This window comes from Canis aureus, chromosome 14 (genome assembly GCF_053574225.1).
Source record: "Canis aureus isolate CA01 chromosome 14, VMU_Caureus_v.1.0, whole genome shotgun sequence".
NCBI classification, from domain to species: domain Eukaryota; kingdom Metazoa; phylum Chordata; class Mammalia; order Carnivora; family Canidae; genus Canis; species Canis aureus.
The window spans coordinates 46,756,604-46,772,129 of record NC_135624.1 but is presented as its reverse complement, the minus strand read 5'-3'; the positions used below and the strand labels follow the sequence as shown (position 1 = coordinate 46,772,129).

The 15,526-nt window shown below is 37.2% G+C and overlaps 1 protein-coding gene across 3 annotated transcripts in view; it reads right to left on the bottom strand.

The window, feature by feature from the left end:
• GABRB1 (gamma-aminobutyric acid type A receptor subunit beta1) overlaps positions 1–15,526 on the bottom strand; it is a 368,711-nt gene that overhangs the window by 27,718 nt on the left and 325,467 nt on the right. For all 3 annotated transcript variants that reach the window (XM_077847919.1, XM_077847922.1, XM_077847920.1), the window contains 3 exons: positions 4,634–4,771; positions 4,351–4,503; positions 1,225–1,469 (listed from right to left, as the gene is read on the bottom strand). In XM_077847919.1, the coding sequence (XP_077704045.1) occupies positions 1,225–1,469; positions 4,351–4,503; positions 4,634–4,771 (536 nt within the window). The remainder of the gene's footprint in view (positions 1–1,224; positions 1,470–4,350; positions 4,504–4,633; positions 4,772–15,526) is intronic.

Genomic DNA, 15,526 nt, shown 5'->3' with positions numbered 1-15,526 from the left:
CATCAAGCAATTCCTTCCTCAGAGTCTCTGTACTTTCATTTCCTCTGCGTGGTATTGGTATAGGCACAGCATGGTTACTGCTGCTCACCTCTTAGGTCTCAGATCCACTGGTCATGTCTCAGACAGGTCTTTCTCATCACCTGCTCTACATTCCCATTCCTTGTTCCCTTGAATCTGCTCCAAATCATTCGCTTACCCATTTCTCTGTTTTATTTTCTTCAGAGCGCTTACTACAACCTGAAATTATCTTCTTAATACATTTTTACATGTTTATTGCCTGTCTTCCCACATTAGAATCTAAACTCTATGAGAGCTGAGCCAGGAACTTTGTCTCCTTCAGAGAAGTATTTCTAATGCTCAGAACAGAGGTTAAATAAATGAATATTTGTGTGTGCCATCTTGAAAACAATTTATAGTGGATATCGTATTTCAATGTACATACTTTGATTTCAGTGAAATGTGGCATAGAAGTAGAGGCTAAAGATATGTTCTCAAAGAATAAAAAGGGTATTAATTTTAGTTAATTCCACCCAGCAAAAGCATAGGTCATAGGATCTACCATTGTAAAGCAAAAGAAAAATAGTGACAATGTCTTATTTATAATGATAATAGCTAGCTAGCTATAGTGATAATGAGCACTCACTATGTTCCAAGTATTGTTACAAATATTAGGCTTTAGAAAAATACTCATCTAGTTCACATAACAACTCTGTGAGGTAGGTATACTAAAATAATCTCTGTTTTATGGATGATCACACTGAAAAGAGAGGTTAGATGAGGAGTAACGTAGATTGATTTGCTTAAAGTTATAAAGCCAGTAGTAGTGGAGTTGGGAATCAAACTCAAGCAGTTTAACTCCAGTCTGTGTTTGTAACCACTGGACTATATTTCTTTATTTCCACTTAGTACAGAACTGATTCACTTTAGTTCTCTCACTTATTTATCAAGCAAATCTGGCATTATTCTTCTGTATAGAGTTTTACAACTACATAGTTTAGAAAGAATAATGGACTTGGAATTGAATTTTAGGCCCAGGTACATTATTAATTTATGTTAATTTCAACCTAACTTCTTTAATACTCAGTTCTCAAACATGGAAAAAGGAAGGGTATTTGAGCTATATTAAAGATATATTAATATACTTTTTTTCCGTTATGGGAGCCTTGAGAACCATGGTGCTAATACATTTTGGAAGAATATTGTTAGGAATATTTAATACATTACCTGAACTTTATTCATCTCCAGTTTGTTCTTTTCATTGGCGCTCTGGTCTTGTTTGCTAGCTCCCTTTTTCTGAGGGCCTTTTCCAAAGAAGATGTAATTTACAAAGGCATATTCCAGCAGAGCCAGGAACACAAACACAAAGCAACCCATCAGGTAAATATCAATCGCTTTGACATACGGGATCTTTGGCAAGGTCTCCCTGAGGTGAGTGCTGATGGTTGTCATTGTCAGCACAGTGGTGATTCCTGCGAAACAGAAAGACACAGCTTAGCTGAATGTACTCATTAAGCTGCCCTTTAAAGAATGGGGAGACAGATGCAATTTCCGTAGTGGTGCCCCAGAATGATGGTAGTATTGCCATAAACCATTGGGCAGAAAGAGCAGACATTTTGAAAGACAAAGCTGCAGACTTCCCCCATACAGTCCATGAACAAATCATAAAACAGGATGTACCATTAATGGAAGGTTGGAAAACATTTTTTAAAAAAATAGTGCACATAGGAAAAAGAAAAGTAAATGGCAAGGCATATCAAAATCCCATTGATATGCTTACTGTCTACTGTCAAATGTCCTTTGTCCTGTTACACACATCTTCTTCCTTCTCTCAGCATCTCCCTCACTTTCCTACTAAATCTGTCCTTGGGATACTAATGCCCACAATGGAAGTTTGTGACCAGTCTGAGGTCAGTCCATTTATCTATAACACATCCAGGCCATAAGATCAGCATTACACATTGTTACACTAATAATGCATCATTCATAATGAGACGGCTCTAAAAGAAGAAGTACGTAAGAAAGTTCATGATTTGCATCAAGCACTTGATTTATGTAATTTTTAGATATAATCTTGTTGCTTTGGTTTTTCAAGTATTACCTTTACTTCTTGATTCCAGAGTCAAGAATGAATTAGTTCCCTGGAATCAAGAAAAGACTGAAAAATTCAACTTAGATTTGTTGAAGAAGATTAAGACTGTAAACTTTCAAAAGGAAAATGATGTTTTGTCTATTTTGTTAAATGCAGCTTTCTTAACCATAGAATGTTTGCATGGCTGCATAATATTTGGTGATGATGATAGTGATGCTGAAATGCAACTAAGAAAAACAAGTTGCAAAAGGGAAGTTGGAACCTAATATAGATAATTCATGCTGCAATACTAATATTACACATTTATATAGCATATTACACTTTTAAACACAGCTATGCTTTATATTATATGGCTGTAATGACAGCTTACTAAGTATGATAGGGCATGTATATTATTCCTGTTTTATAGCTGAATAAACAGAAATTCTGACATTAGTTATTTTGCTGTAGATCACCCAGCTAGGGGCAAAAAAGCAAGGAAGTGTTAAACAAAGGCATTTAAAATAAAGCAGAGAGAGGATAGGATGAAACCTGAAATTTGATGACAGTCCTTAAAAATAAAGACAGGAAATGTTAAAATGGACATTAAAGACAAAGGGCAGCTGGCAAAGAGAATGGGAGGTAGAAAATGAAAAGGGGAAAAAAAGAGTTTAGCACTCATTTACCTGTCAGATTATTTTAGATAAATTCCCTGATTTGATTATTCAACTTTTAAGAGAATAGTCAGGATTACCATATAGAAAGTTAAAATGATTCAGAGCAGTGATGAATTCAAATGTGCTGCACTCTCATGAAATGTCATCATGAATGGTCTTACTTATTTCTTTCAATAAAAATTTAAATTTTGCCTAATATAATTCTAGTTCATAGAATTATGAACTAATAGTCCTTAGCAGAAATAAACAGTTTATTTACAAATCCACTAATTGCACTTCCATTTTTACTCCTTGGCTTACATTTTTAGGCAAGTTGGGTTAGTAAATAAATGCCTTTTTTATTTAGTTGTTTTAAAAGAGCACAGATTCATTTCAAAGAAAAGATTAAGTCAGCATTTTTGTGTGCTGACATCTCTAATCAAAATATCATTAGCTTTGAGAATAGATGTGTAAAGAGAACCACAATTCATGATCTTGATAGTAATTATTCCCTGCTGTGCACATCATCTATTATTTTTTCCTTAACTCGTATTCATGGCCAAATAATATGTGCAGATTCATACCTGTGATGTGATACATTATTTGTTGGCTTTCCTTAGTTTTGAATGTTCAAAAGTTGAGAAGGGGCTTCCAGAACTTGACTTTGTGAGCCATTAGAAATTACTCAGCCATTAGAAATAAGCTAGAGAGATGACTATTGGTGTAGGTGTGGAAGGATATACTGAGCGTCTAACTCAGTTTGGCAATCTCAAAAGAAGGGATGTGAATGTCAGTTTAGCTGGAAATGATGCTGTTATGTATTTGGTGTGTGTGTGTGTGTGCACGTGTGTCTCTGCCTCTCTCTCTGTGTCTCTCATGAATAAATAAATAAAATCTTTTAAAAAAAAAAGGACTCTGGGATTAAATAATGAGGCAGACCCACACATGCTCAGATTTATCAAACAGACCTTACGTATTCTAACTTTCCAAGGAACCCTCTAAAGTCTCAAATATAGCCTTTCAGCTTGCAGCAATTACTCAGCCATGGCAAGATTAATTTTCAATTTTCTTCCCTGAGGAAGGAAGCCATTTTTATTCCATCCTGATCACAGATCATTAATATAGCTGATGAATGTCTGTGCCTTATTCAAGTGTGATGAGCTATGTTTAAGGGAAACTCAAATCTACATGAATGTTTGAAAGACAGTATTGCCCAACAATTGACATAGCTTGTTAATAGTCACAAGGTTTAGCTTTTCCAAAATCCATTTGAGAATAATGAATTTTAATATTCTTTACTGTAAAAAGCAGGGACCAAAGAGGAAATCACCACAAAGTTAGTAAAAATTAGTGTAATAAGAATTTAAAAGTAGACTCTAAGAAGCACTTATATAGGTAGTATTGATTCCAAGATTTTGTTTTTTGGTAAAATGCTAAAAAGATATTTCATTGTAAAACATTCATCCTGAAAATGCTTACACTTAGGTGCTTTACTATCAAGGACCATTAACGGTCATCTCATTCTTTGACTTGCTCTCATAGACACCCGTGCCTATAATTTCTTACATTGGTTGATTGGTTGAAGTTGAATTGTACTAGTTCTCTGCAGTGCTGGGAATGCATTACCTAGTGCAACTCTGGCTGCAGATGCATCATAGTTGATCCAAAAAGACACCCAGGACAGAATTGTAATCAGTGTGGAAGGCATGTAGGTTTGTAAAATGAAGTAACCAATGTTTCTCTTTAGACGAAAACTTAGTGACAGTCGTGGATATGCCCCTGAGTTAAAAAAAAAAAAAAAAAAAGAAAAGAAAAAAGAAAAAAAGAAAACAAAAATCAGATCTCCATTTGGTAGGAATCATCTTTCTTTCACAGTGCTCCTACTTCATTTTGGGGAAAATATCCTCACCAGTTGTGAACTCCACTTTCTTGGATACCATCTTGTAGTCGACAATTGAAAACTGAGGAAGCTCAATTTTATTGACTCCAGTTACTGCTCCCTCTCCTCCATTCCAGTAAAACTCAATGTCATCCGTGGTATAGCCATCTGAAACCAAGAAATTTAGTATAGTTAAATAGAGTTCATTTGGTCTAGAAATTCATTTTGAAGACAGTCTGGGAGCCAGAGAGAAAATTCCCAGCAAGTGGTGGTAAGATGACAATACTTTAAATCAGGATGGCATATAGGTCTCACGATGAGAACTATTCCTGATGGGTTGGTTGGTTGTGGCAGCACTGATAAGATGGATGCATCTGGCTTCATGGACATAAGCTCTGTGATCATCCAGTGATTTCTGTTATCACTGTTCTATATTTGCTTCTGCATCTACTAATGGGAACTCTTTGGTTAACTAAATAGCTAGGAGTGCCTGGTGGCTCAGTTGATTATGGGCCCGATTTTTGGTATGGGCTCAGGTCATGATCTACTGAGATCCCACATTTTGCTCCACACTGAGTGGGGAGTCGGCTTGGGATTTTTTCCCTTTGCCCCTGTCCCTGTTTGCACGCATTCTGTTTCTCCCTAAAAGAAATTTAAAAAAAGGTAATAGGACAGCTGGATTCCAGTATCTGAGCATAGATTTTTAGTATACATCATTTAACAACAGTAATCATTGAGCACATATTTATTAAAAGGGAAACAGGAAGGGTAAAAGGATGGAGTATAACGAAAGACCAAATTTGTACATACCCATTTATATGATCAGGACATTTAAAAAGTAAATATACATTTCTTTTAGAATATAAGCAAGCTTCCATTTTATATTTTTATTACATCTAATATATAGGTGAAAAATCCATATAGTTCTTAATTTAAGAAAAATTTGCATCTACTGATGGGAACTCTTTGGTTAACTAGATAGCTAGGAGTGCCTGGTGGTTCAGTTGATTATGGGCCCGATTTTTGATTTAAGAATTATATGAAAATTAAGAACTATATGAATTTTTCACCTAAAATTTAATTCAAGGTATATTTCACATACAATATTACATTTCAGGTTTCAGGTGATTGATAATTCTATACAGTATGCTTACTGCAGTAAGTGTGGAAGAACTATATGAATTCTTGATAATACTTGTATAGCTTAATATTTATGAGGGTGGGCTTTTGTTAGTTTAAGAGGAATGTGTAGAGGATTGTAGAGTGCATTAGAAAGGTCTATCCAAAAGTCTATTCTCTTTCCCTTTCCACTTCTGCTCCCACAGTGGCTTAGCTGGATTATGGTCATTTAAAGGACTAACTTGTATAAAAACAATATATGGATATATTTAAAAATCTAAAAATCATTTAAGGCACATGGAAAGGTTTATTTGTCGCTTTCTACCTGGTAGAGACAAAGAAGATATTTCTAAGTTCATTTATATTTATATTCACTTCAAATAAAAAAGCATCAAATATTTTTTCCAGTAGAATTAATAGGATTTGTATTTCAAAGATAACCATATAATGTAGTAGGCATTATGCTGACCTACTTTTGATTAAAGCCAGTAACGTTTTTTCAAGAGATTAAAAAACAATATATTTAAAATTTAGAAGTGGAGTGCTATGTGCCAAAGGATCACCATCAACATATTATTGCAAGAATGTAAGAAATTTTAAGCTTTTCTTTTTTTGAGGGGAAATAAACCTGTCTTAAGTTTATTGCTTTAAATTTTTCTAATTTCTCTTGAAGAAGCTCTTTTTTTGAATTCTTATTCTTAAACTCATTGAACCATAACTGTTTTATATTTATTTTTGTCACTCTATGGAGGTTATTATTTACTATGGTATGTCTCAATACATCTTGTTTTATTTCTCTTTAAAACTATTTCCTTTTAGGTCCAAGAACTTGCCTTTTCTTCAAAGGGTAATCTTCCAAGTGCAGACATAGAAATAGAAGATATTTACTTACTCTCTGGTGTCAGAGAGGCTGTAAGACCCTCTTTACCTAGTGGACTGAGAGTGATCTACATCTTATTGGCATACTGACTTATTGGTATATTGGGGGTTTATACCAAATTTAGATAAGAGTCTGTAATCTGATAAGAACTTCTGAACTCAAGAGAGTCTTGAGTCAAGTCAAGGCTTGTCTTGAGAAGGCAAGCCACAGATTGGGAGAAAAAATATTTGTAAAAGACTTAAAACTCAACAATAAGAAAACAAACAACCTGATCAAAAAATGGGCCAAAGATACCTCACCAAAGAATATATACAAATGGCAAATAAGCATATGAAAAGATGCTCAATGTTATATATTTTCAGGGACACGCAAATCAAAACAATAGAAAGATACCATTACACATCTATAGGAATGGTAAAAATCTGGAACACTAACACCACCAAATGCCGGATGTGAAGCAACAGGAATGCTCATTCATTGCTAGTGGGTAATTAAAATGGCACAGCCACTTTGGAAGACAGTTTTGCAGTTTCTTTAAAAAAACTAAACATACTCTTACCATGTCATCAAGTAATCAGTTGTGCTCCACAGTATTTACCCAAAGGATTTGAAAACTTTTAATCATACAAAAACCTGCTGCAGATGTTTATAGGAGCTTTATTAATAATTGCTCAAACTTGGAAGCAACCAAGGCATCTGCCCTTTGGTAAGTGAATGGGTAAGTAAACTATGGTAACTTCAGACAATTGACTATTATTCAGCAACAAAAATAAATGGGCTGTCAAGCCAGGAAAAGACATGGAGGAAACTTATGTGCATGTTAGTAAGTTAAAGAAGCCAGTCTGAAAAGGCTACATCTTATATGATTCTATGTGACAGTCCAGAAAAGGCAAAACTATGGAGACACTAAAAAGATCAGTGATTGCCAGGGGTTAGGGGTGGGGAGGGATGAATAAGCAGAGTGCAGATGATTTTTAGGGCAGTGAAAATACTGCGTGGGACACTATAATGGTGGATACATGTCATTATACATTTATCCAAATCCACAGAATGCATGACACTAAGAATGAACCCTGGGGTAAACTACGGACTTTGGGTGATTATGATGTGTCCATATAGGTTCATTAGCTGTAACAAGTGTACCACTCATGTAGGGAGGATGTTGATAATGGGGGAGGATGTTTAGGAGCAGGCCATATGGGGAAATCTCTATATCTTCCTCTTAATTTTGCTGTGAAACTAAAACGGCTCTAAAAAAAAGTAAATTCTTTAAAAAAATCTTCTAAAAAACTCCACAGAAACATATACATACATATGTATAGATAGATAAATACATAAATAAATACAATTTGATGGTAATTTCAGAGGATCATGGATCCCCCTGGATCCCATTTACGAGTTCTGGAATGAGAATCTCCTTTTTTGGGGAAAATGACTGGAGGCAATATGGCGGCTTAAATTCAACCCTGAGAGTCTCCCTTCCACTTCCAATCCAAAGTCCCACATGAAGTAGGATCTGATAATGTGATGTTGCAACTCTGTTTGGATCTGGTGAACAACGGTGTCATCGGTTCTCCTTCCCACCCTCTCTGGGACTAGAGGGAGTCTGGGGACTAGTGGCATGAGTTTCTGGATGGAGACTGGAACAGTGAGGTTAAAGCTGGGGACAAGGGCTCTTTGGGCCTATTAAATAAAGGGTACTAACAGCTGTGTGACTGGAGGAATTGTTTTTTCAGTCCTTTAAGGAGAGGTGGGGGTGTTAAAAAGTTAGGCTGTCTCAGAGAGAAAGACTACCACTTGGTGTATCAGCAGGAGAATGATCACTTACTAAGAGCTCACCCTACTTTTCACCTAGAACATTCTTTACATTTATGTTTCTCTGGCAGCTGGGCCCAAACCCCAAAGCGCATGTAGAAAAAAAATGTTTATAAGGAAATCCGAGAAGAAAAACAAGCAGAACATCCAGAGTAGATGGCTTCTAGTGAAAACAACCAGTGGTGGAAGCAGACAATAGTTTTAACTCTTCATTTCCCACACTTATTAAAAATATAGGAAGACTCTATACATATTTATATATACATGCATATATATATGTACACTTAAATATATTAGATTAGAGCACAAAATCTTTCCTTGTGCTATAAAACCTATAGATTTTTAATAAAAGAGGTTTCAGACAAATTGAGAAGATGGTCACTGGTGAGGCCAGATTAATGTCTTAGAAGACAATTTGAAAGAAGTACCTCAAAAGAGAACAAAATTATAGAGATTTGGAAAGTATGAAGAAAACATAATGGCTTTTAAACAAAGGGCATCTAGGAGATCTCTATAAATAGTAGACATCCTTGAAAGAAGAAGAGGAGTCATAATAAATAAAAAGAAAACACAAGTTCTCTTGAGCTTAATAAATAAATAAATAAATAAATAAATAAAGTATTCTGCAGATCAAAAGTCTCATTGTATTAGGTAATTGTGATATCATTCCTAAACTCCAAGAATAGAAGAATAAGCTCAGAATTTTCCAGACAGAAAGTACAAGGTATTTTCAAAGGAAAACATATTGGACTTCTTATACTGAAAGGAAAGGCTATGGGATAACATCTACAGAATATCTATAGACAAAAAGGATAGCAAATGTGAGACCCAAGGGTCCCATTCCATGCCAAGATACTGCTTTTTTCCAGGGATGATATACAGAGATCAGAGAACAGATCACCCAGGGGCCTGTTTGAGGAAACTATTCTACAGAAAAGTCTAATCAAATGAATGAAGCAGGCTGGATAAATAACACATGGGGCAATCACCTTGGAAACAGGGGGACTGTAAAGAATCATAAGACTACTTTGTTTCAGTTTGTGCAAACAAATTAGAAAATCTGAATGAAATAAATGATTTTCTTGTAAAAAAAAAACATCTGCTAAGTTCAAATCAGGAGAGACATGGAAGATCAAAACAGCTTGATTTCACTTCCTACAAACAGACAGACACTCACTAGACTCAAATATTTAAGAACTTATAATTCTATTACTAAAACAGTTCCAAAGTAATGGTTAAGAATGAACACTTCCAAATTATTTTCACAAGGTAAGTAGAGCATATTAAACAAAATCTAGCAGTACATTAAATAATAAAGCACAGACGGGCACTGGGTGTTATTCTGTATGTTAGTAAATTGAACACCAATAAAAAAAAATAAAAAAAAATAAAAAAAATAAAATAAAATAAATAATAAAGCACAGTGAGGATTATTCTAAGAGTGTAAATTGTTCAACATTAGAAAAATCTAGTAACATACTTCATTATATTAACAGATTTAAAGAGAAGGAGAACATATAATTATTTACAGAGGTGCCAAAGGGCATTTGACCAAACATAATAGCCATTTAGTCTTTTAACAAAACAACGTCCCTCAATAAATATGAATAGGTGGACACTTCCTTACATAGTAAAATGTATCTATCTCGGTCTCAAAGTCAGCATCATGTTTATTGTGGAAACACTAGAACATTCCATAGAGTTGGGCTTTTATTTCATTCTATGAATTATTATAAATTTCAAATTAATTATAGTTTAACCTAGAAAATAAAACCATGTATGTACTAGAAGAAAATGAGGGAGAATTCTTTTATAATCCTGGCATTGAGGAGGCCTTTCTAACTGTAACACAACAACCAGAACTTATTAAAAAAAAAAAAAAAAGACAGAATTGTCTATATTAAAAAAAAAAACCCTCAGGCATTGCAAAACCCCATAAACAACATCAAAAGCAAATAATAAAAAATAATTATAGTGCATATTGCAGATAAGGGCTGTATTTCTTAATATATAGTTTCTACAAACAAAAAAAGAACCAAAAACTTAATGACAAAATGGAAAAAGGATATTAAAAGACAGTTCATTAAAAAGGGAAAAATGACCAATCTCAATCATAATAAGAAAGATACAAATTAAAATTAACAATATATCAAAATATATATATTTTTTTTGCCTGTCAACCTGGCAAAAATCCACAAATTGATAACCCATTATGTTGCTGGGCATGTAGAGAAGCAAATATTGTCAGATATTGCTGGTGAGTGTCTAATAAATAAAATCTTAAAAATAGAAAAGAAAAACTCGCCCCACCCCTCATTCCAAGTTCAGCTATAACATACTAACATTTGTGTGAAAAATGTGAGAAAAGCAAAAATATAATTATATATACTTGTATATGTATTTAAAAAATAACTCTGGAAGTCAGAAGACAAACTAGTAATTATTTCCTTTGGGGAACCTAAGTAGATGGGTGATAGGGATAGGAGGGAAATTTTCACTATATTTATCTTGATATTTCTTATTTTTCAGTGTGGCGTATATGTTAAAAACAAAATACTAAATTTTAAAAAAGGACATGGAGAAGAGAAAGAATGGGGCTTATTTGAGAAAATTTTACCAGCAAAGATGTAGTGCAGTGCAAATTTCCCCAAATTCTCATTATCCCTTAGCTCAGGCTCATCAGAGGTAGACCGATTCTTTAGCTGAGATTCCAGTAGAGCGGAGGAGAGAGGAGCCCCGCCTTGTAATGCTTTACTTTCTAAGGGATTGGCTAGACATCTGCATACGACTAGGTGACTGTGTGACAATGGAAGGTCCCAGGGGAAGAAGTGGCCTGATCATAAAGGTACAGCCTTAGGAACTCAGCAACTGGGACCTGCCTGTGCTTCTGTGGGGTTAAGTGAGATCTGCTGAGTCTGCTCTCTGCTGGGAAGGAGGAGATGAATGAGCTTCCAGGATCATCTGGACCGGTCTCTCTTCAGAGCCATAAAAGTGCCTTCTATCAACACAAAATCGGATCAGTTAAAAAATCCACTATGCCTCTGAGATGAAAACAAACCAACTGGCTTGGAAGAAGGAGAAGTGCTGATGCTAGGCCTGGGAAACATTTCTCCCATCCACCTTTTTTTATGTGATGAACAATACTTCAGCAATATCCATTCAGGAAGATGGTGTGAGAGGTTAAGCTTTTTCAAAATCATCGATGGGATCAAAATAAGTACAATTTAGTTTAAAAAAATCCTTTAAAAAAATCCAAGACAATATACCCGAAATTTAAAGCTCTCTTCTTGTCTGACCTGATCTGAGTGTGGGGTTTAGACTAGCATACCCCATACCCTTTGCTCACCTTTATGTGGGGCCGGAGTGGTTTTCATGCAGACAGGTCCTTGTTAGTCACATTTCACAAAGAGATACTGTCCTATTCTGAGCTAGACTACACATGATTTTGCTCTTAGTTGGCAATGTATTTAAACTGTAATTATTTGTTAGGGAGGGAGTTCTTAAACCTAGTGTCTAGAGACTCTCTGTGGAGAGACATACTATTTATAGATCAAAGCCTGAATACAAACTGTTGCCCTTGTCCCAGTTTGGGGATGGATTCACCTACAGCTTTTGACCTCATTAAGCCTCTATCATTACTCTGTGGCCCTGGGTGGCCTGTTTCTAGTAGGAGTGAAAACAGGGCTGATCAAACACAGTTTCTATGTGAGCTTCTCTGTGCTGCTCATCAGAGACACCTGCTTGCTCACCTCCCCTTCCCAAGGGCCCTAATATAAGGCCTTTGCTGACTCTTGTCCCCTGCCATGGACAACTCTGGATTCAACCTCTCATCTTCCTGGATATCCATCAGGACCTCTGCTGAAGCACCAACTGCCTCTAAATTGGCAGGGCAAATCAATGGAAACTACATTTAACATTCCAATACACCTATTTTTGAGAATCTACTGTGTGTCAAGCACTATTCTAGTCACTAAAGATATACAGTGGGTCAGACTTGACACTGTTTTTCAGGATCTCGTGGTCTAGTAGCAGGCTGAGCAAACTGTTAACCTCAGGGGGTTAGAGATGGCTTTGCAGAGGATTTGGCCAGATAGATGGAGCAGGCCTGCCTGCCAGAGGGAATAACAGGTAGAGGGAATAACATATAGAGGGAATAACATAACATTAGGATGATGTCAGTGGGAAACTGTGATTTACTTCATAAAATTTACTCCATAAGCAACTCAACTTTAGCAGGAAAACTGAAATTTAAAGGGCAAAGTTAAATATATACAAACATTATAAAATCTTCAAAGATTTCAGTATGCAAAGGTAAAAGTGGGCTGAGAAGAGTAAAGGGATTGGTAGCCGTGACTGAGTGTAGGAAGAAGAGTAGGCAGACACCTAAGGCAACTAGTCACAGCTCTTCCTGCTTCCAATTGACTTTTATCAACTCAACTACGCACTTGCCTTGAACAACACACAAAACCGTGTTGAATTTTACTTGGCTTCTTTGTCTTTCTCCTACAGGCCCTGAGTTCCTTGAAGTCAGGGACTGGTTTCATTCCTTTCTGTACCTCAGTGCCTAGCCTACGCCCCAAGTCCCTAGCAGATAGTATCCAATAAAAGTTTGTAGACTACTGAATTCTTGCTTCTTATCATTAGGACTCCTGGCTTTGTGTTACCGACCTTACCTTGAAAACCAGGCACTCACCCATACGTGAATCTCCATTCCATGAGTAGGTATTTATCGAGTGCTGACTGTGTGCCAGGGGCTGGAAAATTACGGAAGGTATAGTGATAAATAAAACTGTCGGGGCTCTTGTTCTCTGGGAGCTTGTAAATGTCATCTAACATGCTAGATATTTCACCCCAGAATTCCTTCGGTGTCAGATACGATGTGTGTTGGCTTTCACTAGTATGTGTTCTGATCTTCTTCAGGAAAGACAACTACGTTTCCCAGATTCCTTTGCAACTGAGAGTATGGATGGGACTCAGGTTCCCTGGATTAGATGGAAGTTAAGTGAAGTCAGAGGTGGTATTTGACACACTCATTTTGTTGGCATAGCTCATATAGTATATCAATGGCTCTGGAACCAGGAATTCTGGTTTTAGCTTTTGTGACCCTCAATTCAACATGGTGATAGATGCTACCTGAAGACCAGCTTCCTGATTGTGGCGGTGCTGTTGGTTTCCTTGGGGGGCAAGTCTGCACTGTGGCTCTGGGGGTCACTTCCAGTGGCCCAGCCTGGAGCCTACAACTCCAGTCCTTTAATTTTGTAGGTACCACCTCCCTATATTAAATCCCTTTCGGCTTAAGTGAGCCAAATGAGCTTCTGTTATCTGCAATAGAAACTGGATTGATACATCCTCTTTTTCTTCTAGGGAAGACTTATCTGCTCCGGGTTTGGGATTACCTGAGCTTTTCAGTAAAACCTCTGTGATGGCCTGTGCCAGCCATCCATTCGGTGTTTCTGTGCCTCACGTTCCACCTTCCTTCCATACACGGTGCTGCTGGGCTGGACTCCCGGTCTCGCTGGACTCCCGGTCTCACTGGCTTCCTGTCAGAAGCGTAGAAGGACGGGGAGGGGAAGGCCTGGATTCTGGCTCTAGCTGTGTGGTAGTGTCACAGCGGGGTGATGGTGCGGGAGCAGGAGGGGGATCCCAGCTACTTGAAGCTGGGCAGAGGCAGCGCCTCACCTGGCAATTCCACCGTATCTAGAACAGCATCTCTGGTGAGATCCCAGGGACTGGGACGCGGCCTCCAGCACGGTGGCGCAAGGGGAAGGAGGGGCACGTCAGCTGTTTCCTTCGCCCCTCCAGCAACCACTTCTCCCTTTTGCTTTTCTAGCCCTTCCAATTTTTATAACCAATTCTATTAAATTACCTTTTTTGAGAAAACTTGAGGGATTTCTGCTTTCTTGATGGGCTCCCATCAGTTTCATGGTACATCTGATCACTGAATATTTCATCTGTTTATATAGCTTTGTGTTTATCTCTGCCATTTATGTCCTCCAGCCCTCATTATACATACCTTATGAAAGCAAAGACCTTCTTTTATTCATTTTTTAAAAAAAATTCCTGATGCATAGAACAGGTTCTGTCTAGCATCCAATACATAGTTTCAGATAAATGAATTAGTGAATATCATTTGCGGCCTAGAGGCCTAAATGGGTTGCCCCAACCTGGTAACCCGGTACAGGTAACTTGATCGGTAACATTCTTGAGCTGGATTTATTCCTTGATTAGGATGCTTCTGCTCACAGGGGTCTTGCAGGTGGGTTAGACATCCAGGAAATGGGAAAAGCTGCTTGTTAATTTTAGCCTTACTGAGTAATTAGGTGACAAATTACAACCTCAAGCTGGTTTTTTGAGTCATGGGATCCTACAGGAGAAATGTAAGCAATAATTAGAATGGCGAGTCCTGAGATGGTCTGTAGCTTGGTGTTGAGAGGGGAGCCGAGACGGCTCCGCCCCTTGCCTCCAGTTCTGAAGAGCAGCAGAACACTTCAGTGCCATGCACAGCCGAAGAGCTGGAAGAGGGCCATCCACCCATACAGACTTGAATAGCAGTCAACTGTTTATACGGTCGGCGGTCTGGGTCTTTATTTCCAAGTTCACTTGCACTTTGTTTAACTAAAACCCGTTAGGCTTAGTGTTCAAGGTACTGAGATAATTACACATGATTTGGGGGGAAAAGAAAATGCTCACTCCATTTCAGGTAGAAGTTTGAGTTCTCCTGAGAGCAATAATGGCAACTAGATCCAAAGGAAAGAATAGGGGCCTAGAAATTCACTATTATTCAAAGGTTACACAAGAACATTTTGCCTCAGAGAGCGAACATCAATTTACTCACACCTAAACAACCTATTTACCGAAGGCTTTCCTTTATGAACCAGTGACTTCACACGGCGCCTCAAAGCCTAAACACTTGGATACCAAGGATATTGTTTCCTAGCAACAATAACTACACAGAAGCTCTTAAAATTTCCTCTCAGCCCCTGGGGACTTCTTAGCGGTGCAGCAAGTACAGATAAAATTAAGTCGATGTCAATGGATAAAGATGCATGGAGCTAGTACAAATGTAGAAGTATCTGGATGTTAGTGTTTCTTATTTGAAACACTCTATT